This window comes from Acomys minous, assembly GCF_964271855.1.
Source record: "Acomys minous genome assembly, chromosome: 7".
NCBI classification, from domain to species: domain Eukaryota; kingdom Metazoa; phylum Chordata; class Mammalia; order Rodentia; family Muridae; genus Acomys; species Acomys minous.
The window spans coordinates 119905769-119933502 of NC_140488.1; the positions used below are offsets into that span (position 1 = coordinate 119905769).

A 27734-nucleotide genomic window follows, 5' to 3' on the forward strand; every position below is an offset into this window, starting at 1 on the left:
CAAGCGCACCTCCTCCATCGCGTCGTTTTGACACCCCCGCACCCCGGCTGGCGTAGACCAGTCCCCGCCCAGCCCGCTTCCGCCGGGAATGAAGAGCGTTGGGGTTGGTTTTGGTCCCGCGGACCGCACGCGCGTCCGCGGAGCCCCCTGGCCGCTTCCGAGAGCCCCTCCCGCTGTTCTGAGCTCGGCTGCGCGCGCTTCCATTGTCCTTAAGTGTGCCCTCTGCTAATGCCAAGGAGGCTGCAGTTGCGCCGTTGTCGCACGGTGCTTCCCCCGCCCCATGGAGCCACCCGCCGGGGCCGCAGCAACCAAAAAGGATCCTGTGGCTAGAGATGATGACCCTGGGAAAGCCAAGGTCTCAGCACCCGCCGCGGACCCCCGGTCCAGGACGTCGTCCCCTCAGAAAGAGGGGCCCGCGCTACAAGACTGGGACACCGTGGCTACTGTGGGTAAGAACTTGGGCAAGGGGATGCGGTCCTGCGCCAAGGGTTCTCTGCGACCCTCAGGCTTTTATCTCCCACACACTCATTACTTGGCCTCCGGAAACGGGGCAGCCCCACGTCACAGAGCTTTCAGGAGGGTGACTTCACCTTGGGGACTCGGTGGCTCCCTGCTGGGATGCCAGTCACCCTGGGGACACCACGCCCGGCTTCCCTAGCGCGTGCGCACCCGCTTGAGCCCTTGATTTCTCGGGTTTGAATCCGCTCTCCTCTGCCTAGGCTCGAAGGGACGCCTGACCCCCGAGGTACCCTTCTGGGACAGGGATGCTGTTGTTTTCCCAGCATCCCCTGTGCGCCCAAGTCTCGGTTTTTCTTTAGTGGGCTCCGAACTTGGTGCCCCTGTGACCCGGCAGGTTGCTGGGGAACCCGGTGGATCTTCAAATGGCCTGGGGTGCTGCAAGGGGCCTAGGATCATGGGCAGCAGCTTCTCAAGTCTGATGCCCGGGAGTCCCTAGCTTCTCGGCGACCTCCGTAGCTAGGACAGTTGTGTCAGGTGTGTTGATTTTTAGGAAAGTGTTCCAAGAGGATGGAAGAGGGACAGAGAGAGGGAGAGGGACTGGCGTTCTCCGCTCAGCTAGGGACAGAGATTCTAGAGACTTCTTCGTACTCCTGGGTGTTGGAAGTGAGGAAGGCAAGTCGGGGTTCAGGGCCAGGACTGAGGGAGGATTAACATTTTCTCAGCAGGCCTGGCAAAATGGCTCGGTGGGTAAAGGGTCTTGCACTGAAGTTCAATCTGAGTTCCCACTTGGACTGACATTCCAGGCTTTGGATTGACTTTTGAGAGAAACATCACAGATGGCCACCACAGATTGGGTATGAGGTGCTGGGAACCCAGCCCCCGCCCTTGTTTTTTCAGACATTGACTGATGTGAAAGTCACTGTGAAAGCTAAGCCAGCCCGGAGACTCCAGGCAATCCTCCTGTGTTAGCTTTCCCAGTGCTGGGACCACAGGGACACACTGGTGGTCAGCACCTCAACTGCTCCTTCCTCCCTCTCTCCCTCTCTCCCTTCCTTCCTTCCTCATTTTCTTCTTTCTCTTTCTTTCTTTCTTTCTTTCTTTTTTTAAGCAAGGGTTTTATATAGCTCTGGCTGTTCTGGAACTCACTATGTAAGCCAGCTAGCTTCTGACTCCCAAGTGTTAGGATTAAATGCCTGTGCCACCACACTTGGTTCTTTCACTAATTTTTTTTGGTTTTGTTTTGGTTTTGATTTTTCGTGACAGGGTTTCTCTGTGTAGCCTTGGCTGTCCTGGATTTGCTTTGTAGACCGGGCTGGCAAGATTCTTCTGCCTCTGCCTCTGCCTCTGGATTGCTGGGATTACAGGCATGTGGCTCTTTTGCTAGTTTTAAAATTCGCTTATTTTCCATGCAAACGGAGGTGGGGGGTGGGGGAGCAGCACAAGCGTGTGGGTCAGAGATCAACTTTCAGGAGTCTGTTATTTTGCTTTACACTACATGGGTCTGGGGTATTGAACTCAAGTCCTTGGAGTTGACAGCAAACCTGTTCACCTACTGAGCCTTCTTACTGGACAACTGTGTCCCCAGCATGGACCCATGGGGATCTTGGGAGCCTCCCTGGGCTGTGTCATGTCCTGAGTCCTTCATCCTCTTCACCTTTCCTTACTGTGACCCTTTCCCCTCCAAACCTCCTTATAGAAGCACTTGAGTGTACATATTAGCCTCCCTTCTCCCCCATTCATCCTTTCATTTTTTTTATACACACAGAACTGAGCTATAAACACTCTCCTCACTGAGCCCTCACATAAATTTAGACCATGCCTCTGACAAATAGGGAATTTGGGGGTTGTTGGGGGCTTTCCATGTGTAGCCCCTAGCTGTCCTTGTACTTTCTGTGCAGACCAGACTGGCCTGTAACTGCAGGTGCCTACAAGTACATACCACCGGAATCCACATGGAGCGTCTCCCCCGCCACACACACTCACGCACATGACCTCTGCATTCCCGGTCATCCCCAGCACACACCCAACTCTGCGGTCTCCAGGAAATAAGTATTGATGCTATTGCCCCTGACCTGAAACTTATTTCTCCATTCACTAGGAGACTCGAGTAAAGAACATTCCAGGCTGGGCATGTAACTCAGTGGCTACAGTGCTTATAGCTTAGTTGGAATAGTGCTTACAACTCGATGGGAAGACTGCTTGTGATTTTCTGTGTACATGCATGTGACTCAGTTGGTAGAGTATTTATAGCTCAGTGGGTAGAGTGCTTGTAGCTCAGTGGGTAGAGTGCTTGTAGCTCAGTTGGTATAGTGGATACATTCAGTGAGTAGAGTATAGCTCATGGGTAGAGTTCTTGCAGCACAGTGGGTCTCAGATCTAAATTTGTGAACAGGCCCCCTCTGCCTGGCAGGTCTTCTCCTATACTCTTGTTTCCCTGGACTCAGCTGTGATCTCTTATGTCCTGTGCCTCAGTTTACCATTCAGTGCCTCCATGGCCTGATGTCTTAGAGAAAGCTGGTGCTAAATCGTTGGTCCTGCAAGGACAAGAGCTCTAATGTCTGGATAGGAGCCTCCTCCTTAGAGAGAGGGTCACCTGAGTACCTATTGGAAGCTCTTGGTAGATCACCACAATGTAGTGCCTTATACACTAGAGAGTAATTGCTGAGAGTCCTGAAGGAGAGGGGGGATTGGAGCTCTGAGAGACACTGACACAGACACCATCTGGTAGTCTATAGTGACACTAATCCGAATTTAGAACCATTTAGGAGATAGTGCAGTAATGATCCTTGCTGGGGGAGGTGCCTGTGCATGGGTGGAGACCCAGAGTGCTTAAAAGGTGAAAAAAAATATCAATCACCAACCAATCAATACTTCAAGTCACCAGCATTCATACCTGCTGATGTAATGAGAGCAGCTGCATCATGCTCCTGCCTCTATGACATCATCCCTTCTACAAGCCCCACTCTCACCATCACAGAGCCTGCTCTGCACTAATGGAATAGGATGTGAGATTTGCATAACATTCATGAATATGCAAATATACATTTACCCACAATGTACAGTGACAGCCTCTGCCTTTCTAGAGAAGTCTCATTGTACACAGGAGAGAGACTGTATTCACCCATGGTGCACCAGGCTGTTCTCTTTGCAAAGTTCCTAAAGGTAGAGCACTGCACAGGGCCCCTCACTACATCTCATCTCTCTGAGTGCCACCTCCTAATTCCTTGTGGTTTATGAGATGGGGCAAACCATGCATTCACTCTGATGGAAAGTGAAGGATTGTGGGTTGGATATGGCCATAGGATGTCTAGCACACCTAGGAGCTAGAAGAGGTGGAGAGGGTCCTCCCTGAGGCCTGCAGGGGATGTGGAGTGGGTGAAAGGCTGATGCACCTACACCTCACATTCCCACTCCTGGAAGGAGGACAACAGGAGAGCCTACCCACTCTGTGCCATCTTAGATCTCTCTCATTCTGAGATATCCTGACTTGAACCTACTTGGGCCATCTTGAACCCCACCCACCCTGCACCTCTTAAATCCCACCTAACCTGTGCCATTTTGCCTTGAACCTATGTGTGCCATCTGGAATAGCACCCAACCTGTGCCATCTTGAACGTCACCCATCCTGCACCATCTTAAATAAACCTATGTGCACCATCTAGAATTCCACCCAAGGCAGCTATCTTGAATAAATCACTACCTTGATTCATTCTTTCAGGTTTCTTTTCTTGACTGTTTGCTCCTGAATGCTATCCTAGGGTATAAAGTGCTTGTCCCATCCTTCCCAGCTCCTGGCAGTGTATCTGTCCATTTCCTTCTCAGCCCCTCATATCCTCATCCTGCATCTCCAAGGGTGATAGTCCCCTCTCCCTCTCTGAGAGGCACCTGTTCGGAGTCACTGGTGGTCCTGGAGTGACTTTCAGGATGACTTTCCTCCAGGGATGAGGCCAGATTGGGGACATCACCCAAAAGAAAAGCAGGAAGTCACAGCATCAGTCATGCAGACCACTGCTTCTGGTTTCATTCCTCCCTAAAGCCTGGTGTTCTAGACTGAGTCTAACCACACACTAAGGGTAGCACCTTTGTTATCTTGAGGACTCATGCATCCTTAGGCTTCCTCTGCATTCACTCACATTTTCATTTGATTTTACTTTTGAAGCACTGCACATTGAGTACGGAGCCTCAGTCACACTAAGAAAATCCCCTTCTTCATCCTCCTAAGTCTTCTCCTTCCTCCCATTTCTTTTGAGAGTCATCTCCTGTAGTTCAGGCATTCGGGGAACTCACCATGGACTCCAGACTGCCCTCAAACCACTGTTAGTCCTTCTGCCTTTACTTGAGAAGTACTAGGATTAAAGCCTACCTCACCACACTGAGTTGATGCAAAACCAGGCATTGAGTCCAGGGCTCCATTCATACTATACTCAATAGCTTACTTTTAGTTTTATTTCCTATCTGAAATAACTGCCATGCCATGACACCTCCTTTATTTTAAAAAAAGATTTCTCCCTGAGGTTGAGGGTGTAACTTTGTTGATACAGTGCTTGGAATTCTGTGGGTAGAGTGCTTGTGGCTTAGTAAATTGGCTCTTCCTGTGGGAGGCCATCTGTGCTAAATGACACATTGGTTTACCTGATACATGGCTCCTTCAGGAATATTCTGGTTTGTGCTTCCAGTCCACTCTTCTGTTTAGAGTTTTCTTTGTGAGGCTGGGGATGGAATGTGGGGAAATGTTATTATTTTTACTTTTGGGGGAGTGGAACCCAGGACCTTGTGCATGGTAGGCAAGCAGTCTACTGCCCAGCCCAAGAGAAAACTTTATTAGTAATAGTATCATTACCATTATTAGTATTGCTCTTGTTGTTGTGTGAGCTGCTGGGAATGTACCCAAGGGAATCATTTGTGCCAGGCATGAGCTCCAGCACTGAGTTGTAACCCCAGTTCATGCCACCTGCCCCTAAATCACATGCTGTATTGACCTGAGGAAAAAAAACCCACCATTTTCCACTATGATGGAGAGAAAGAAAGAACCTGCATCTCTCTGTACCACCTATTGGGATTGTTCCTGCTTGCGCCCCATTGGCTCTTGAAACCCAGTCCTGGCACGTCTATGTTACGTCTTTCTCAGCTATCCCAGGAACCTTGTTACCCATGTAAAATGTTATATTTCCCCCTTACCGTGTCTGACATGCAGAAAATTACTTCAGGAAGGTTCCAGGTATCCATGGATAGGGCACTTGACTATCATTTGTAGAGCATGTGTGGGCAGCACCTTCCTCCTCTGAAGTAGTCATTTGTTTTTGTTTTAATTGGCAAGGCCACTCATCCATGTAGCGTGGAAGGCAACCTCAGAGTCTGTGAGGACTATAAAATTATTTACAATTAATTTGGGTGGCGGTGTTTGTTACCTTGCTGACCTGTGACCTAGGAGTAGCTTTCCAGGTTAAAGGACTGTGCTGAAATGACTGGTGTGAATGGCTAAGGCTTAAGTATCACAAATGGACTGATTTTTCATCACAGGGATGCTGGAACATTCTGGGATGGGCAGATATAACATGCATTTGAGTGATTGTGGGTGTGTTTGGGGATGGAGGTGGGGTAGGAACAGACAACTTATGTTTGGGCCCAATGACAACACAGGTCATTTTACAGACTTTGAAAATTGGTGTGGAATGTGTATTAGGTAGCTTTCCATTACTGTGACAAAACCCCTCACATTATAAAATTATAAAGAAGAATGATTTGTGTTGGTTTCTGGTGTCAGAGGCATCTGTCCTCTGTTGCTTTGGACCTACGCTGATGCAGAGCATCATGGGAACTTGTGGTAGAGCAGAGCTGCTCACTACACATTAGCCAGGAAGCATAGGAAGAAAATAGAAGACTGAGGTCCCAGTGTCCCCTTCAATGACACAGCCCCAGTGAGCTAAGTTTCTCCCACTAGGCAATAAATAGCACCTTGCGCGCTGGGAGTTTCTGGTACTTTCTGGTTGGCTTTGTTCTGACAGGTTCTGGCAGTTGGTGCTCTGCTGCACTGTGCTTTTCCACGGTGTTATGTTTCTTTCTCATCCTGCGCTTTGGCTCTACAGCTCTCCTGCTCAGTGTAATCAACACCACCAGCTGCCTCTGCACCCATAAGCCGCAGGCACGAGTGTGAAGGGAACAAGGCGGTAGCCATCTGATGCAGAAGCCATCCTGTGGACTGTGCATCGCCGCAGTACAGCTGTCACAGGCTCTGCTCATGGGGTGTACTTTGGGCACAAAGGTGGCATGTGGTGCACCAATCAGAAGCACCGGCAAGGATTCTGGTGTCACAGCACTTGCTTTCTCATTTTTCTGTGACAAAATGCCTGATAATAGGAATTTAAAGGAAGAGGGATTTTTTTTATTAATTTATTCATATTACATCTCAATGTTATCCCATCCCTTGTATCCTCCCATTCCTCCCTCCCTCCCGCTTCCTCCCTACTCCCCTCCCCTATGTCTGACTGGGGGGGCTCCTCCCTCTGTATATGCTCATAGGGTATTGAGTCTGGAAGAGGGATTTATTTTGTCTCAGACTGCTGCAGGTCCACCATGGAGGCAGGAAGATGCTGCAGATGACACATAATATCCAGTCAGGAGCAAAGAGAGTGAACACACAGGGCTCAGCTCACTTTATTCCTTTTTATTTAGTCCAGGAGCCCAGCAAAGGGGTGGTGACGCCCACATTCATGGTAGGATTTCCTACTTCCATGAACCACACACTCAGGGGTAGCCTGGAGCAGACTTGAGGTTAGTCTAAGCATTTTCAGCTCATTGAAATGTCTATAAACATCCTCACCCATACTTTCTACCCATCTGATCCACTCTTGCCAGTCCTGACTTCCACTCCGGGCCACTTGTGACTCTGTGTGCCTATTCCAATCCTGTATGTTCTGTGGCAGGTGTCACCTGATTGATTAACATCACCTTTTCTAAATAACAAAGTCACCAAGACCGATTAATTCATTGTAAGCTAAGACAGCAGAAGTCCAAAAAAAAAATGTAGTTGAGGCTGGGTGTGACAGAACCTACCTGTCACCCCTCTTACACAACTTTAGTACTGAACCCGGTTTTTGTGGCCCGTGGGCTTCTCAGCCTGCTGTCTAGTTGTGGATGTGTTCTTCTTGATCCTGTGCCTGGTTCTAGCTCGTTGTGGGAAACATCCTGCATGTTTGTAACGGTGGGAGAAGAATGAAATGTTATGACGTTTGTTTTTTTCTGAGTACATAGCTTTCCTACACCATAAGGGAGAATGTTGCATGTTGAATTGTCATAAAGCAACTGTGTTTAAAACCCGGGATGGGGAAGGGTAGGTGGATAATGGATGGGGGATGGATGGATGAATGAGTAGAGGGATGGATGGGGTGGGCAGGTGAATGAGTGTATAGATTGAAATGGAAAAGAAAGAGTAAGAGAAGGAGGAAGAAGAGATGGATGTAGAGCTGGAAGAGAAGAGGAACAAAGGGGCATAGGGAAAGATGAAGATGGAGGAAGATGAAGAATTAGGAGGGAGATAAGGGAGGAGGAGAAAGGGAGGAGATGAAAGAGCAGAGGCTGCTGAGCTAAGTGTAGGAAGAAAGGGCAAGAGGAGCAGAGATTCAAGAAGAGAAGAAGCAGAAAGTCCAGGAGGAACTAAAGAAAGAGGAGGAGACAGGGGGCAAATAGAGGTGGAAGAGGAAGAGGTGGCAAATAGAAAAAGCTAGGATTAAAAGGACCCTACTAGAAGTTACCGAGTCCAGTATCTGGGCTCTTCCCATGCTTGTGTTTTAATCATGGCTGGTTTTGAAATCCTATCTCCAATACACGTAGCAGGCAATTTACTTTTTAAAGTTTTAGTCATTATTATCACTACGTGTATGTGTGGTTGTATGCAGTAGCATGCTTGTGGACAGCACAGGAAACTTTGCTGAGTGGGATGTCCATCCATCCGTTCCCCAAGGCAAGCTCTTTGCCTTCAGAGCCATCTTCCTGGCCCCTTGATTGACAGTTGTGTGTGCAAACAAATCTACAAAGTCCTCAGTGCTCAACTAGATTTCTTTCCCTGTGTTCAGCTTTAAGGCCCCAGGTTGGCACAGTGTCCATTCCTCAGGTATGTTTCCTTTTCCTCATCCCTGACTGGCTGCATTGTCTTCATCAGGCACTGGAACTTTTGGCCGCGTGAACCTGGTGAAGGAGAAGACAGGCAGGCGGTACTATGCCTTGAAGATTATGAGCATCCCAGATGTCATCCGCCTGAAACAGGAACAGCATGTGCAGAATGAGAAGGCAGTCCTGAAGGAAATCAACCATCCCTTCCTCATTAAGCTGTGAGTCCCTGGCTCCTTCCTCCTCACCTTCCCAACTTCCTTAGGTTATTCTCTCAAGAACACATTGTGGGGGAGGTGCTGGGGCTGTAGCTCAGTGGGTAGAATGCTTGTGGTTCAGTGGGTAGAATGCTTGGAATTTGACTAATACAGTGTAGTTCAGTAGGGAGAGTGCTTTAGCTCAGTTGATTGAGTGCTTATAGCTCAGTGGGTAGAGAGCTTGTCACTCAGTGGATAGAGTGCTTGCAGCTCAGCTAACACAGTGTTTGTAGCTCACTGGGAAGAGTGGTTGCAGTTCACCTAATAGAGAGCTTGCAGATCACTTGGTAGAGTGTTTGTAGCTCAGTGGGAAGAATGCTTACAGCATAATTGGTAGAGTACTTGCAGATCAGTGGGTAGAGAGATTGCAGTCAGTGAGTAGAGACCTTGTAGCTTAGTGGTTGAGGTAGATGCTACCAAATTTTGTCTTGGTTTCATTTTTTTAATTATTTATTTTTATATGTACATTGGTGTTTTTACTGCACACATGTCTGTGTAAGGGTGTCAGATCCCCTGGGACAGGAGTAATAGGCAGTTGTGAGCTGCCATGTGTATGCTGGGAATTGAACCCAGGTCCTCTAGAAGAGCAGCCAGTGCCCTTGACTGCTGAGGCATCTCTCCAGCCCTCTTCTTGATTTAGTTTTGTGTGTGACTATGCACATGAGCACAGTTATATTTCCCTTGAAACTGTAGTACCAGGTGGTTGTGCACTGCCTAAATAGGTGCTTGGATTCAAACGCGCATTCTCAAGAGCAGCAAGTGCTCTTAACCTCTGATCTACCCCTCCAGCCCCAACTCTTGAGGGTTTTTTTTTATATTAACCATAACGTTTTAAATTAACAAGTAGTGAACAGGACACTTTAAGATACTGTTTACTACGCACTGAAATAAAGAACTGTTGTAAATTGAGAAGCCCAAAACATTTACAGTAAGATGTGCTTACACATAAATGTGACCAAATTTATTTTAAGCTCCCGATAGGTCCTAAATACATGCAGTTACCGTGTAAAAACAAGACCATGAGTTGATGCAAAAAAAAAAAGACCAAAAAATTATTCTCACTAAAACTAGAAAAGAAACAATGACATGGAAACAGAAAAGACAGTTACTAAAGCATAAGGAGCCTAAGAAAGCAGCTTTAAAAATCGGACACTCTAATCTTGCCACTGTCAAGAGCTTGTTATTGTCCAAACTGCCATTTATAAAAATGACATTCTAAAAATCTGTGCTTGGAATTTAAAAACATCCCAATTCAGAAGCTGGTTCTCCCCAAGCCCACACTTCAAATGCAGGAAAAGCACTGATGTTAAGAAAACCTTCCACAGAAATGGTATAATTTTTAGGAAAACAAACTTACTGCTTCCAGAACCTTTTGATTAAGATCATAATCTGTATTAACAACCCATTACTTTCCAATGTCATGTTAGAGATGAATAAATTCCTTGAGCCCACAACTAAAAGATCATCAATCCTGATTTTATTATGAGACCATATTTTTGTCATTAGTACTGCACAAAATTATATATAAAGAAATATATACAAAAATGTTCAAGTATTAAATTTCAATTCAAGGCTTCTGTTTCAAAAGCTACATTTAACATACCTCAGAAAGAGCACAAATTAGTAATTTCAAATAATTTTCCAACTATTTTTGGTATGTATGTATGTATGTGTGTGTATGTATGTGTATATGTGTGTGTGTGTGTGTGTGTGTGTGTGTGTGTGTGTGTGTATGTGTGTGTGTGTATTCAGTAGGCACTAAAATCCATGTAGCTGCATTGTGGGGGCTTGTTCCTGCCCTTATAAAAGCAGGTCCATCACTCCAAGTTGTGAGTTTGGCTACTACCCAGTCATGCTCAAGTGCTGTAGGTAATTTTACAAAATGTGATATACTGAAAACCAGAGACTAATTTAGGTCTCAACTCATTATCTAGCAACAAAACATTTACAGTTAGTTGTGCAAGAACAAGATTCCATTTCCATAACCAAATAACAAAATAAAACATCTTACACGTAAGGTAACTTACATCTTTGGACTGCTGGAAAATACTTAATTATGAATGTTTTAAAAATAAAAGACAGCAGAAGCCCTGATATTACATCTGTTTCCTTATTTCTTATACTACCTTTTAAAATAAAGCAGGAAATGTGGCCAGAGCTGGTCCTGTATCTTGTGCCCCAACAGCTGTATCCACTTTAGCACAAAGAATAACAAGGATGCTAAATATGTATATCCTTTATCCAACTCGTGAGTTTTTATAACAACTCCTTTTTGTGTGACGTGATCAGGACCCATGATGCTAACATTAGTCTCTGCAATGTTGATGCCTCTGTGAAAGTCTAAGACCTGGGTGTTTTGTTACGGCCTGTAATCAAGATAACAGAGTAAGCTAATTATATATTCATGATTTTCATATAAACCCCAACTGGTGGTTTTTTCAATATTAAATCCATGTTTTTGCATTTTAGAAATACATATATCTATATAAAATATGTAAATGCATATATAATGTATGAAGGTTCATGTGTGCACATGCATGTGGAGATCAGAGAACATCTGCTCTGTTCCTTAATTTACATTAAGTGTTTTGAGACAAGGTCTGGCCTAGGTCTCAGAAAGTACCATTGTTTCTCTGCCCAGGGAGCCCCAGGGAGGGTAAATTACCCAGCATGATGTCATTGAAACACCACTGCACAATACCAGTGGTCTTCTAGAATATTCTATGTTGTCAGAACATGATATAGGTAGGATACAGTCAAAACTCATTACAATAGTATAGAAATTAGAATCTCAGGGGCTAGAGAAAGGGTCCAGTGTTGAAGAGCATGTGTTCCTCTTGCAGAAGACCTGGGTTTAGTTCCCAGCACTCACCTCTCTGCACACAGACATCTGTAATTCTAGTGCTCTCTGCTGGTCTCAGCACACTCATGTGCATGTGTACACACACACACACACACACACACACACACACACACACACACAAACACACAAATAATTTTCTTTTAATCTGAAACACGGGGACCTTAAAGTTCACACAGAATTAAATATTAGCCAAAAATGGGTTGCTCTCAGCCACAGGACCAACTGAGGCTCATCCCTCTGTGAATGTTTGTTTGCCGTTCACCTCTCCCAGTCCCATTAGCTCAGGTCTACACCAGAGACCCTCCCTCTACTCCAGTTTCCTCATTTAAAGACCCATCTCCACACAGATCTGTCCCAAGGCCCTAGGTGTGCAAACTTTTACCACAGGAATTGTGGAAGAATGAATTCTGAGTGCTTAACCTAAGTCAGACTAGACAATTGCACCCACTACTATCTGACCACACATTCTTTATAGGAATCTTTTCTTTCATTGCTTTCTTTCTTTCTTTGGCATTAACAGGATTCAACAGGTGGGTTAAGAACTAGGTCAAAGTTGACTTAGTGCTGTAGAGACTTGCTGTTGACCTGCATGCTGTACTCACAGCATGACGGAGCATACTGTGTATCTGTCCAGCTGTGGGAACACAACTTAGTGGGTTGCCGAACTTCATATGTTGATATGCATGTTACTAAAGATCCTTAGAGTCTTATACTTTATCATTTAACTGAACTCTTGTGAGATCATCCATCCCAACTTGTGCATGGTGTCTATGAACATGGAATAGTATATTTTTCTTGAAGAGATGTAGGATGCCCAGCATAGTGGGAATGGCTTCAAACAGCTTATGGGAATCTCTGCGTATATTGCTACAGGGATCTGAGTTTATTTGCAAATGGCTTTACCAAGAGTCAATATTACGTTCAGCCCACTATGGGTGGCACCATTCCCAGAGCAGGGGGAAAATGTTCAGTGAGCTTCAACTGTCAAGTGACACAACCCAGAATCCTCTGGGAAGGTTCTTACTGAGGGATTTCCCACAGCAGACCAGCCTGCAGGCATATCTGTTAGAGCGTTCTAATTGATTGACATAGGACTCCGCCCACCTCCACAGGACAAGGATGTGCTGTCAAGTTGATGCAGAAAGTTTGTGCTCTGGATGGATATCATGATTTCTCACCTTGTGCACTCATTCCTTTATGTCAGAGGGATATGCATACAGAGGTCTATCCAGGAATGAAATCTGGGGTGGGGTTTGTCTCTGGAGAGGTTTGTGCTATGCACTCTTGAAAGATCCATTGTCTCTAGGTGTCATACTGCAGGTACTGCAAGGAGCCTCCCGTCGTAGGGTCTGGTAGTCTATAGAGTGCTCTGCGGACATTGCTTTGTGCCCCTGTAAAGCAGTGATGTTTGTGGATGAAAACCTTGTGGTAGTTGGGTGGGAGTTACTTGGGTGATAGATGATTGACAGGCAGACAGATAATATATAATGCATGTAGATGACAGTAGATGGGTGTAGATAGATTATATATAATAGATAAAGATAGATAATGGGTGGATGATAGATGTTAGAAAAGTGATGGGTGGTTGGATGGATAGGTTAAATAACTAGATAATAGATGATTGATGGATAGATGGTCATACATACATACATACATACATACATACATACATACATACATAGTCTTGGTTAAGGTCATGGTGTTGGTGAAGGTACCGCTTAGGGCAATACCTCTTAACACATAATCTCCCGGCGAATTTCTTCCTTGGGTTGTCCTCACAGTTTTTAGCATTCTGTGATGTCCTAACATCAACCTACATCCACAGTCCATCTAAGCACAACCTTACCATCTAGGTGACCTGATATTGGACATTTTATCAAACATCTTCATTACTGGCTGGTCAGCTTTGACTCTGTTGCTGTGAGAAAACAATGACCCAAAGGGACTGAGGGTAGGGAAGGGTTAACTTGGCTTTCACTTCCCTGTCACAGGCCATCTGGGAGGGAAGTCAGAGCAGGAACCAGAAGCAGAAAGCTTTCATCCAGCCCAATAAGCCCAGTCCACAGTGGGAGGGGCTTTCCCATGTCAATTAGCAAAGAGGGTACTCTCCATAGGCACCCACAGGCCAATCTGGTGTGGGAAATGTCTCACTGAGACCGTACCTAGTTGACTTCAGGCTGAATTAAAGTTGACAGCACATCTTCCCCCTGCTAAGGAATGGTACCACCCATAGTGGGCATGATCTTCATATGGTAATTAAGTAATTAGCTGAATGATGACCCTCCCTACAGACATGCCCACGGGCCAGTCTGATATGGGAAATTCTTCGCCGCATTTCTTCCAAAGTGACTCTGTGTTGTAGAAGTGATGATTAAATAAATATAACCAGGACACATGCAGATGTTTGCATCTGTTTGTGTATTTATCTTGATATCTGTATTTGTATTTTCATATTTGTATATATGCATCTGTTAGGGTCTGTGTATGTCAGTATATTAATGGGAACATCTACCTCTATATATCTGAAGTCTGTGCACACATCTTGTCATCAGTGTCTGTCAATCACCAACATCCATATCTGAGCACCCAACTCAACACCCATCATATACTCTTTTATGTCTCACAGGTTCTGGACCGGCCATGACAACCGCTTTCTGTACATGCTGATGGAGTTTGTGCCTGGCGGTGAGCTGTTCACCTACCTGCGGAACCGTGGCCGCTTCTCCTCCATTGCTGGAATCTTCTATGCCACAGAGATCGTGTGTGCCATTGAGTATCTGCATTCCAAGGAAATTGTCTACAGAGACCTGAAGCCTGAAAATATCCTTCTAGATCGGGAAGGACATATCAAACTCACCGACTTTGGCTTTGCCAAGAAGCTGGTGGATAGGTGAGGGGAAGCAGTCACGGAGTCATCAGAGGTTGATTGAAAATTGAAGGTTTGATTTAGATGAGTGAACAGACATGGCAGAAGATGCATGGTGGGCTCTTGTGTAATATACCCCTCCCTCCATATGTTTAGATGGGTCTCCCATTCCTTTTCCCGTTGATGTCATAAAACACTCCTTAAAAAGCAACTTAAGAACAAACAGATTTATGTTAGGGTTCCCAGTTCCGCTGTGGAATCACATACCAACAGGAACATGTATAAAGGGCAGTGGCTCACATTGTAGTTACATATAGGAAGAGCAACCAGGAAGTAGGGCAGGGTTTTCACACTTTCAACCCTGACCCTGGTGACATACTTCTTCCAGTAAGGCTCTGCCTTCCTTAAAGCTTGGGCAGAGTCTTTCTAAACAGCACCACCTGCTGGACACCAAGTATTAAAATACCTGAGCCTGTGGGGGATGGTCTACCCCTAGTACACAACCATGGAACTAGGGGGCCCCTTCAGGCTGTGAGCAGAGGAGAAAAGTATTCTGTCATCAAGATGGTTGAATTTTGTTCTAGAAAATTCAAATACTGTCTGTGTGAATGACTTCATATAGGCAAATATATGTATATATTTAGATGTACAAGTAAGATATATATATATTTAACACACATAACCATATATCCAGGGATACCATAGATGTATTTATTTTATGTCTGTGGTGTGTGTGTACATGTGTGTGTGTGAGAGGGAGAGAGGGAGAGGTGGGGAGGGAGAAAGAGGGAGGGACTGAGATCCACAGAGGCCATAAAAGAGTATTGATACCCTAGAACTACAGTTAGAAGTGAGCAACTGTCACATTGGTGCTGGGTACTGAACCCAGGTTCTCTGCAAGAGTAGCCAGAGGTCTGAAGGCTGAAAGGCTGAGCCACCTCTCCAGTCTCCACCTTAGTATTTTCTTTTCTATTTATAGAACTCTGTCCTTAGGGTCCCTTGCCCATGGCTCCTTTTCCCACTCATAGGTATGGGAGCTCCTTGCAGATAAGAAGAAGGTAGTGTCATGTTCCTGTTAACCCATAGCCAGGCGGTGGGGAGAGAGAAGGCTCAGTATTGAGGGACTTGGGTACTTTCCAGCCTCAGTAGGGTGTCTGTGCTTGGGACAGGTTCTCCATGACCCCAGTACTGCTGGAGTGTGCTAAGTACCATTGATCAGCCAGACAGTCGTGGGGTCAGTTTGTAAAAATGAATATGCAGAGAGGTTCAAGGTTGTAGAAACAAGTCAGAACCAGAAAGTTCCACAGCCTGAGACATGCAAGCCTCCAGCCTGAGGTAGACACAGGAAGACTCAGCTTTCGGTATCGTAATTGGAGCTATCTCTGCTACAGTTACCTGTGGCCTCACCAGGTATGATGCTCTATCTGCCCTGATCTTGTTCTAACCGAGTCAGGCTACAAAGATCGAAATCTGAGTTAATGGGCTCAGACGCACACAGAGTGTTGGGAGCCTAAGACTGACTGAATTCTAGTTGATCATTGGGGTGGGACAAGAGGCAGAGGGTATATGTGTATCCCAGGCTATCCTGACACTCACTAGGCAGCCAAGGATGACCTTGAACTCCTGATGCTCTTACCTGGATCTCTGGAATGCTAGGATGACAGGTGAGCATTTCCACATTCTGTTTATGCTTGAGGTGGAACCTGGCCTCTATGTCTGCAAGGTAAGCACTCTATACCCACAGAAGTGTCTGAGTTGAACTATATGCTATCCCTTGCCCCAGGGTTGCATCAGTGCTTTACAGATTCTGAACTTGAATCCCCTCCTGTGCATTTAACTTGCAGAACTTTTCTCTTCATCTCTTCCCTGCACTATCTGGTTTGCTGTTGCCCAAAAGCCTTTACATTTTGTGCCCTTCCTTCTGTCAATTTCTTCCTGAGCCACTAGAGCCCTTATTAGAAAGTCCTCATGCTGTGACTTGAAATATCTTCCTGATAGCTCGCGCTCTGTAGGTTTCAGGGTTGGAACAAAATGGGTGGAAGCAAGCAAGGAGTAAATTCAAGGGCACATACGAGCTTAAAGATATCTTAATAAAATCAGTTACTCCTTTCTCTTCCTCCTTCCATTCCTATTCCTAGTCTTACTCTTTTGCTTTTTACTTGCAGACAATATCTTGCCATGTAGCCCAGGCTACCCTACACCTCATGATCCTCTTACCTCAGCTTTCTGCTCAGTTGGATGGCCAGTGGGAGCCCCAGGCCCAGCACAGAACCTTTCCTTTTGAAAAAAAAATCACTTTATTATTTTATGTGTGTGAGTGTTGGTGGCATGCATAACACATGCATTCCTGGTGCCCCCAGAGGGCCGAAGAGGCCAGCAGGTCCTCCTGAAACTGGAGTTACGGGTGGTTGTGTCATCACCATGTGGATGAGAGGAATCGAACTCAGGTTCCCACAAGATCAAGTGTTCTTATTCACTGAGTCCTCTCTTGAGCCTCCCTTTAAAAAAATCCATGTCTTTCTTTTGGATGGGGGAATAAACAGTTCAGAGGACAACTTGCAGGCATCAGTGCCCTGCTGCCTCCACGTGGGTCCCAGGAATTGTACTCAGGTCATCAGGCTTTTAACACAAGTGCCTTGATCTGCTGAGTGTCTCCACTTCAAGCACATTAGACCAGCACTCTATCAACTTTACCATGGTCCTTGCTCCAGGTTGTTTTCATCATTTGTAAACGTGAATCATGGAGCAGTCACTTCCCACTCTCCTGTTTTGCCCCTCACAACCCCCTGTGTGTCTCTCTGTGTCTTCCTGGCTTATGCACGTCACACTCGCAGCACCATTACAATATTTTATTTTTCCTTTTTTATGTCCAACTTAAGGCAGTGGCCTCAGTGTGTATCTATGTGGTGCCATCTGTCAGACTTACCATCCTTTTCCTGGCTGAATAATATTTCTATACCAACTGAACCACATTCCTAGCCCTGTCAGTGTTAAAAATAATAATGCTTATTGATTTATCCACTTCTCACTCTCTCCTTTACAAGTATTCTTTCTACTACTTTCAGTTTGTTTACATTTTAATTTTTAAAAATTGTGTGTGTGTGTATGCATGTACAGTACTAGCAGAGGCCGAAAAATTATCATGCGAACATTAACTAAATTATATGCAAGTTAATGCTTGTAAGTAAGACATTCAGCAAAGAACATGTCATTACAGGGTCAGTTTATGTTAGCAAAATAGATGGAACAGCTGGGTGTGGTGGTCCATGCTTGTAATTTAAAAGGTGGGCACGTTGGAGGCTAGCCAGGGCTAAAAACAAGGCGAAGAGCTTAGAATTAGGAGTAGCGTTCATGCTGTTGTTATTATATATATGCCGAATATTTGGGCACGTATCTGTCATGGCCCATTATGAGAAGTGCTGGACAACCTTTTGTACTCTGTTCTCTCCGACCTCTCCCTCCTCCCCTCCGAAACAGGGTTTCTCTCTGTAGCTCTGTCTGTTCTAGATAGAACTCACTCTGTAGATTACTCTGGTCTCCAGCTAAGAGATCCACATAACTCTGCCTCCTGAGTGCTGGCATTAAAGGTATGTGCCCCCACTGCCTGGCCCCTTCTTTCTCTTCTGTGCCTCAATCTTAGGCTTGTGTGACACTTTACCAGCTGAGCCATATTGAATACCCAAAGCTTGGATTTCTTTAGTTTTATGGAATAGGTTCGTGAACCTAGGCCCACAGGCCAGTCTGATATGGGAAATCCTTCATTGAGACCCTTCTTAGGGGGTTCTGGGTTGTTGTCAGTTGACAGTTAAAGCTCACAGCACAGCTTCCTTGTGCCTAGGGAATGGGTCTGCCCACAGTTGAATATGCCGCGTACCTCTAATACTTTCACATTATGAAATACTATACTTGTCATATCAGTTGATGCACAGAAAGTTTGATTTAGGAGCATTTTTGGTTTCTTTCACTTAGAAATGTTAAATGTATGTGGCCATACGTTAATTTTTTTTTTGCACAGTGGCCACACTTGTAATGTGGTCTTCATCACTGTATGTTATGGCACCTTCCAAGTTTCACATGTTCATGCTTCTGTCACCCCCACAGGACATGGACCCTTTGTGGGACACCAGAATACCTCGCTCCGGAAGTCATCCAGAGCAAAGGCCATGGGAGGGCTGTGGACTGGTGGGCACTGGGCATTCTTATATTCGAGATGCTGTCTGGGTGAGTGATCTTCTTGACATATGTGGTTCCATGCACATGGTGTCTCCTCCACACTTCGTACAGAACCTTGGCATCTCCTTTCTCCTTAGTCTGCAGACACTTGGCATGTGGATGCACTCACACACCCCACTGTCAGGGTGACTGGATATTTAGTTTGCTCAAACAAGACTTTAAGTTTTTATAGACATTTATGGTTCCTTATGTATAGCATCCATCTTATTCATGGGATGACCCACTGATGCTGAGCAGTACCCAAGGTAAACAAATGACAATAACCAAAAACAGCTTAGTAAGTAGTAATGGAAAAGCGGATGAGGAAGACAAATTTGTGTTATATTTTTTCGGCCTAATTTCTCTTTATTGGCAAGGAAATACACAAGAAAAAGTAATGGGCTCTGTGTCTGTCTCCCAGTTGACAGGAAGGCTGGTTGTTCCTGAGGGTTACTGGTACCTCTAGAATCTGGCTTATCTGAGAAAATTGTGAAAACATTGAAAGCAAGATGCCCATGGATTTAGGTGTTGCTGGGGGAATTGGGGGCCAATACCATGGCGTTATTCACCTGTGTATACCTAAAGAGTTACTGATTCCTCTGGGGAGGTGACAATTTTCCTGGACCCATGCACTTTTCTCTGGTGCCTAGATAAAAGAAAGTTCATCTTCTGTGGATCAAACCAGGTAGAAAAAAAATCCTTGAAGGAGAATTTTACTAAAATAGTGTGAGATCTGTCAAGAGGGAACATCTACCTACCCACCCATCAATCCATCCATCTACCCACTCACCCACCCATTCATCTATTCATCCATCCATTCATCTATCCATTCTCCCACCCATCCATTCATCTATTCATCCATCCATCCATCCATCCATCCATATATCTGTCTACCCATCGATACATCCATTTGTTCCCCACCCACCCATCCATCCATTTACCCACCTATCCATCCATTCACCTTCATACCCATTAATCCACCCACCTATCCATCCATCTATCTACTGTTCCAGTTCCTAGAGGTGCCAGGTGTGCTTAGCTTTTGTGGCCCCATCAATCCCACTCCCATCTCACATGGCTTCTTTGTGGGTCTAAATCTCTTTTTTTTTTTTTTTTTTTTGCTGTCATGAGGTCACTGCCATTGCATTTAGGGTCATCCTCACCCAGCGAGGGCTCATGTCAAGATCTGCCACTCATTCTCTAGGCAGAGGCCCTATATGCAAATAATGTCCCGGGCATGTGTTCTGGAAAATTTGTGCATATTGTGTGTGTATAAATAATCCATGAAGTATATTTTCTTTAAAATTCACATATATTAAATCACATTTATTTATATAAACACAATTATAATATATAACATAATTGATAAGATACACACATATATACATATATATATGTATGTATGTATATATATGTAAGAAAATGCTTTAGAATCAACAGAAAGTGAGTTTTTCACATTGAAGTGACTCTGAAGAAGAGCCTGCAGTCCCAGTGTCTTTTTGAAGAGCACATATCCAGTAACCTAACTTCCTCCCACTAAGCCCTGCCTCTTGAAGATTTATAACTGTCACTTCTACTCCTGCTGGGGAGGAAGCCATCAACTGAAGCTCTTTGGGGAGCATCAGGACCCTCTATGCCCTCCCTGTCCTCCTGTGGCTGTACTATCTCCCAAGACCATCTTTTTCCCATCTATCTTCAGATGGCCATGTTGCCAGTTAGATAGCAGTGGATCCATTTGACACGAATTATTTTTTTTGCCTCCATTAAGCAAAAATAATAATTGTCACAAAACAGACAATGTATTTAATACTCTACTGAAAATACATACTTCTCTCTGTGACAGGTTTCCCCCATTTTTTGATGACAATCCATTTGGGATTTACCAGAAAATTCTTGCATGCAAAATAGAATTCCCCAGACACTTGGATTTCACCTCTAAGTAAGTGCACTCCTGGTTTCCTGCCCTGTCCCCATGCTATTTTCAAAGCTTTGTGAAATCACAACACAAGCACATACTCCTGGCCAACTCTCTGATTCATTAAACATATGTTGGCCTTTTTTTTTCTACCAGGAAGGGAAAGCATTTAAGTTATTCTCATTTTACTGAAAGTTAATATTCAAAAGGCCTGTTACATATCTCATTGCTTTTGAGATAGATAGTGTTGAAATTAATGCAGCTTTGGAGCCGATTGTGTAAGTGATCACTTCATCCATCCATTTATTTCCTTTATAGTTATTAATTCACTGCGACATCGTCTCACTTTGTAGCCTTAGCTGGCCTGAATCTTGCTATGTAGACAGGCTACCCTTGAACTCACAGATATCTGCCCCCTGAGTGCTGAGATAAAAGGTGCACACTACCACACCCGACCTATTTATTAACTTTAAATTGTTTGAATTTTTTAACTTTGAACTGCTAAGAAGAGGGACTTAGTGGAAGAAGTTAAGTTATTGGAGATAGGACCTTGAAGGAGACACTGGGACTCGAGGTTCTTCTTCATGATCATTTCCATGTATGAATCTAGTATATTTATCAATTTTTGAGACAATTCTATACACACATATGGTGTATTTTGATGACATTGGAAACTCTGTGGCTCCCCAGCTGTTAACTTTTCTTCATTTTTCCCTTTTTTCCCTCTTTTTACTGAAATTGCACTTATAAAGAATTCTTACATGCAAGATGGTTAAAGGTCAACACACTGCTGTTCATACTGATCATGTATTTCATGCAGATTATGGCAAAATTAATTAAAAAGAAAAAAGTTAAAAATATATAAATGCCTTTAACTTTCCTTAATATGAATGTGGTCAGATGTGAGCCTTTTCTACCCAGAATGAGCCTTGATTTCCAATTGTCTATTTTTATTCATTTAGTTAGTTGGGAAGCAGGATCCCACATAGCCCAGAACTTCTGATCCTCTTCCCTCAGCCCCCCAAAGGCAGAGTGACAGACAGATTTTTGCCACCAGTATCCAGGGTATGTTATGGAATGCAGGGTAGCAGATGGAATGCAGGGCTGGGTGAGCACTATACTCACTGAGTATAAGCACTCAAGCAACTAAGCAATAAATACTGCCCACTGAGTTATAAGCTCTCAACCAATTTGTTTTCAAGCACTCTGCCTACTTAGTTACAAGCACCCTTTTCACTGAGCTATTGTCCCTAATGGGTATTATCATAATTGCTATGGATTGCAGGGTATTTGAGCGGCACACACACACACACACACACACACACACACAGCATTCAGTATCCACCCTGTCTTAACTTCAAGTCTTTTTTTTTAGTTATTTTTCTTTTCTTTTTAATTAATTTATTTCCATTTTTATTAAACATTTTTATTTTTTACATATATATTTATATTATTACACATATATACAATAAACTACCTATAGCAAGAAGAACTGTGACACAATCAGGAATTATGTAAATGTTACATTCTTAGTGTTTTGGCTATTTGTATTTGACAGCCTTGAAGAAGACAGCTTTCCTATCTTGGTGCATCTAAATTCTGAATGTAAATCAATCTCTATCACCTCTTGTCATTATCAACTTAAAACATCTATTTAGACCTGAAAATATCTTTTTTTTTTGGCTTTTTTTTTGAGACAAGGTCTCTCTGTGTTAGCCTTGGCTGTCCTGGAGTCACTTTGTAGACCAGGCTGGCCTCGAACTCACAGCGATCTGCCTGCCTCTGCCTCCCAAGTGCTGGAATTACAGGCGTGCGCCACCAGGCCCGGCTTAGACCTGAAAATATCTTAACCCTTAAACAACTAATCTTCATTGTAAAACTAAACTACCTGGTCTTCAACCCCATCAGAGACTTAAGAAGGAATAAATTTGGTTACCTGAGTGTGTTGGGAGTGCAGGTTAGCAGTTTCCCAAATGAGAAGATGGAGAAGATGACAGAGACTGTTTGCTACCAAAACTCTCTATAACGTTGGAGCATCTTTACTGCACCTCAGTATCCTTTGCATTCTTCTGTCATTTATCAATGATAAAGACACTAGAGAGTAACAGATGTTTAGGACCTCATTTAACAAGTGTGTGCAACCTACAAACTCAGTTTTCCCATATAGAACTGTGTAAAGGAACACAGGTGTAGCCTGTAAAGCAGCCCCATCAGTTTTAGAGGAGGGAATGATACTGGGATAGATACATACTAACGTGTTGCAGTTGAAATTCATTGGATGGAGAGTTTGTAGCTCAGTGGGTGGAATGCCTGCAGCTTAGTGGCCAGAGTGATTTATAGCTCTTCTGGTAGTGATCTTGTAACTTGTTGCATAGCATGCTTGTAGCTCAGTCAGCAATGTGCTTGTAGCTCAATGGGTAGAGTGCTGGTAGCTCAGTGGCACCAGCATGCCCCAAGGCATGGGCTCCATTCCTCATGGTATAACTGGAATGCCAGTCGGCAGTCCTGGCTTATAGGAGGCAGAGGCTGGAGGTCAAGGGTTGAAGGTCATTGTTAGCTGTTGGAGCCTAGAGTGCAAGCTGCCTACATGCCCTGATCCCCACATATCCCAAGAAATCCCTTGCCCACGATAGATAAGCTGTGTGGGGTGTGGGTGGGGTTGGCACCCACATTGATTCTGGCATTTTCTGGATCCACGTGGAATCTGCTTTGTTCAATGCAGGGACCTCATCAAGAAGCTGCTGGTTGTGGACAGGACCCGACGCCTAGGCAGCATGAAGGTGAGTCATGCTAGAATGTTCCACTACCATGCACACTGACGGTGATGTCTTCCACTCAGAGCATCCTGGACCATGCTCTATATTTTTTTTGGTTTATTTATTTCTATTAATTCCATGTATATACTATGTGGGTAAAAGTAATGTACCCACATAGTACAAGGGCTCCAGGTGCCCTGGAGCTGCAGTTACAAGAGGTTGTCTGCCACCATATGGGTGCTGTGGAACCAAACCTGGATCCTCTGAAAGAGCAGCCATCTCTCTCACCCCTGTTTTGCTGTTTTCATGTAGCCCAGACTGGAATCAAAGTCACTATGTAGCTAAGGATAACTTTTAGATTTTTTTATTTATTTTTGGGACCGGGTCTCACTATAGAGATCTGGCTGTCCTGGAAATCTCTTATGTACACCAGGCTGGCCTCAAACTTATAAACATCCACTTCCCTACTTCTCCAGAGTGCTGTAATTAAAGGCATGCACCATCCTTGGCCACTTATGTTTTTTAACTGCTTTATTAGAGGGAGATTTTTACGCATGCTACACACACACAGTGTCTTTTCAAATGGTTTTTACTGAGCATGTATGTTTCTTCTCAAGAATGGGGCAGAAGACATCAAGCGTCACCGGTGGTTCCGAGGTGTGGACTGGGAGTCAGTGCCACAGAGGAAACTGAAGGTGGGAATATTATACACCCATGAACTAAATGAACAGCTTCATATCTGGTCCCAAGCACCCAGGGAGCTCCCGCTGCTATGTCTCAGTCCTGCAAATTAATTTACTGGAGATTTATTTTGATTTATTTAGTGCTTTCTGTACATGCACTCTGTTTTTGCTTATGTACACAATGTGTCTGCCGTACTGGAGTGCTTTCAGCCACTCAAAAAAATTTACATTCCAAGTGATAGGCACTACACATCCCGACTCGGCTGCCGGGTGTCACCTCATTCCCCATGAACCATGAAAACATTATTGTCAATTAATGGAAGTGTCCAACTCACATGTCTTTCTTTTTTATTTTTTTAATTTATGTACATTGGTGTGAGGTTGTCAGATCTTGGAGTTACAGTTGTGAACTGCCATCACTTGTCTTTCTAATGGAGTTTCACTTGTTTGTATATGTGTGTGTGTTGTGTGACCCTCAGCCACCCATTGTACCCAAGTTATCGGGTGACGGCGACACTTCCAACTTTGAGACTTATCCAGAGAGTGAATGGGACAATGCCCCTTCCGTATCTGACAAAGACCTGGAAACATTCAAAAATTTCTGAGGACGAGAACCCACGCCTACAAGGTGAACCATTTATTTTTCTTTTTTTTTTCCTCTGAATTTCAAGGTAGAGTGTCATATAGCCAAGGCTAGCCTTGAACTTAACCGTGTAATTGAGGAAAATACAGTCAGTGCAACCGAGGATGGTGAGTTAGCCAGTCTGCAGGATTTCTTATTATGGATGGTTGACAGATAGGTAAATCAGTAGTAAGTGTTGCTGGTCACTTGACCCACCTTCCCACTCCACCTTTTTTTTTCTTTGCCAGGATCGTGAAGAATTCCATGCAGCACCAAGGACCAGAACTGTTTCTGTTGTTGTTTTGTTTTGTTTTGTTTTTGCTGTGAAACTAGAAGAACTTGGTATTTGTACCCACAGTTCCTGCAAGGATAACGGATTGAAGCTGTCAGGACCTCATGACAACTGGAAACAAACCCAGTGGGAAGTTTAACACTGTTGAATTGGAGATATTTTTTCCTTCTTTGTGAGTCTTGTGTTCGTGCTGTGGATTTGGTGTTTGGTTGTTTTGTTGTTGTTGTTGTTTCCCTGCTCTGCTTTGTGAGTTTGAATTTGACCCTTTTGATAATAGCTGTCAGAGTGTATGTGCACAGAAATTGTGTAAACTGAACATTTTGGTACTTTGATGTGCCTGTGACAAGTTCGTTTTTCAAAGCTTTCTGAAAAGTCTGTCTCCCTGCAGGCAAAACAAATGGGGGGTTGTGATATATGCGTTTTTAAAATGCCTTTCTATGCATTTTTTGCTCATGTGTTTATTTAGTTACTGTTTGTTTATTTAGTTCCTCTCTGGTCACTTTAACCTCAGAAGGCAGGAAGCCACATGCCCTGCAGACCCTCATTCAGATATAGCACAAATGTGTGTGGCTTTCCTCATCTTTCAGTTCAGACTTTTTCTGTAAAATAGCCCTTCTGGAAGTAAAGCCAGAGCTCTGCATCCAGCATTAGCCGCTTGGCAGCTTGGGTGCAAAATTGCCTTTTTTCTGCTAATACAAAATGACCCACATCCTCAAAGCGAGACTTAAGGATCCACCCCACAACCTACCCCCACCTCCAGTGATAAATGACATTTTCTTCCCACCAAACTCAACTCTGGTCTCCCAGCCACATCCGTCCATGAAAACTCAGGTTCCAGGCCGGGAACTTTTATGAAAGTTTGTACAGAGCTGTATTTTTAGTGAGCTTTCTCAGCCCTTCCCAATATGAAAATACCTGGGTTATGTACCTCAAACAGACACCCACTGGAGATAGAATTAAGGATTATAATCAAGTCCTGTGAGTAGACGTTTGCTATTAAAGTAGGAAATAATGTAAAATTAGCATAGGAAACATTGCCTTAATTCTAAACACACATGGGGAGATCACACATGCGCACATGCATCCACTGTGTGCTCCTAAAACACTTTACAATCTGCCTCTAATCCTAAAACTTAAGTTAAAAGCTCTTAATTGGGCTGTAAGCTATACCATGTGATGTCATTGAGTGACATCAAGGCAGCACACAGGAATAATATTTTTATTTTACTATTCTTATTTTTAGTTATGTGTGTACATGTGGCTGCAGGGGCCAGCAAAACCATGCCAGAGACCCTGCAGCTGGATTTACAGGTGGTTGGGTGTGCCACTCAGTGGATACTTCGATCCCAACCTGGGTCCTCTGCAGTCCACATGGTTAACATGGAAAAAAATATATTAAATTAGGAAAGAGTGGTGGGACAAACCCAACCAGGAACAGGGATGATGGAAATGTGTCCTGTTCCTGATTCTGAATCCAGTGAGAACTGTTTACCCAGAACCTTCTCCTGAAGCAATGGGGCAGTTAATACAATTGCAGATTCCTCAGGTGGTGGTTTGATTCAAACCAAGTACAAAAGATGACATGATCAGTAACCGATCCTAATTTAAAAGCAAAACCCCCACGCTGTTCAACCAAGGCTTATTTTTTTTTTTAATGTTTAGTAGAGATAAAGTACTAAGTGCTGTGGAATGGTGCTTGTCTCACCTAATAAGCTGTTACATGTTACACTGTAAAGTGCAATTTGATGACTAAATACTGTTCACAGGACCCTCAGGCTGTGCAAATATCCCAACATCGGACCAAAACATACTAGTCACCACTGTGTTGTTTGGTAAGCCCTAGCCAAGATTCGGCATTGTGTGGGGACTTGATGTTGGTGTGAAAAAAAAAATAACGCAGACACTGTCTATCACTCCTGACTGTAGATTTTTATTTCCTGGGATTATACGTTTTTGTTGTTATTGTTACTTTTGATGAAGCTCCCTAGGGAGCATTGGATGAACGTCTGATACCTGTCCTTCTTATTTCTCACACACACTGCAAACCACCTAAAAATGATGATGCAAAGTCAAGGTTTATGTGTGTAGGGGGTCCCCCATCAGGGTGTGTGTTTCTGGGTCCCCCCATCAGGTTGTGTGTGTGTGTGTAAATATCAGTTTGTGTAAGGGGGGGAGAGGGATTCTGCCCTCAAACCGTTACATGTTCCCATCAATTCTGTCTTGCGAACCTCACAGCCTTGCATCCAGCTGTACATGGGGGTGGGCTGTACATGGGGGTGGGCGCGGGGGATTGCTCTGGTTGGTTATGTAATAGACATCATTACCTTTGGGACTTATGGGAAGTGATCAGGAGCCTCTCTAGCTCTCCTGACCCTCGCAGGTGAGACTCAAACCCCCTTGGCAACCTCAGCTCTTCTCAGAGTGTGGGGATTCACCACTTGATCGCCTGCTATAACAGGTATCACATGCACTGTGCAGGTGTACCCCCCTGCTGCCAATGCCCTGTCAGCTCACCTGAAATTATCATGAATACAAAAGCCTGGGGTTTTTTTCTTGCTTTCTAATCCTGTCGCACAATTAAAAAAAATCACTGTGGTTTGTGTATATATCTATATCTATATATATTTGCCCCAGGAAAATTTTTTCTGCTGTCTAATTTATAAAATAATACTATTGGTTCCAGGTTTGTCTAATAAAAAGTTT

General features: G+C 44.2%; 1 protein-coding gene across 2 annotated transcripts; it reads left to right on the plus strand.

The window, feature by feature from the left end:
* Positions 1 to 26431, plus strand: PRKX (protein kinase cAMP-dependent X-linked catalytic subunit). Of its 2 annotated transcripts, XM_084790809.1 has the most exons (9): positions 4 to 449; positions 8618 to 8786; positions 14312 to 14575; positions 18653 to 18772; positions 20607 to 20702; positions 23401 to 23458; positions 24052 to 24129; positions 24597 to 24745; positions 24988 to 26431. In XM_084790809.1, exons 1-8 carry the CDS (start codon positions 281 to 283, stop codon positions 24720 to 24722), a joined length of 1080 nt encoding a protein of 359 aa, XP_084646935.1. In that variant the 5' UTR covers positions 4 to 280; the 3' UTR covers positions 24723 to 24745; positions 24988 to 26431. The 2 variants fall into 2 exon arrangements, with proteins under 2 accessions (XP_084646936.1, XP_084646935.1); XM_084790810.1 differs by lacking the exon at positions 20607 to 20702 and having other exon boundaries at positions 1 to 449.
* The last annotated feature ends 1303 nt before the right edge of the window (positions 26432 to 27734 follow it).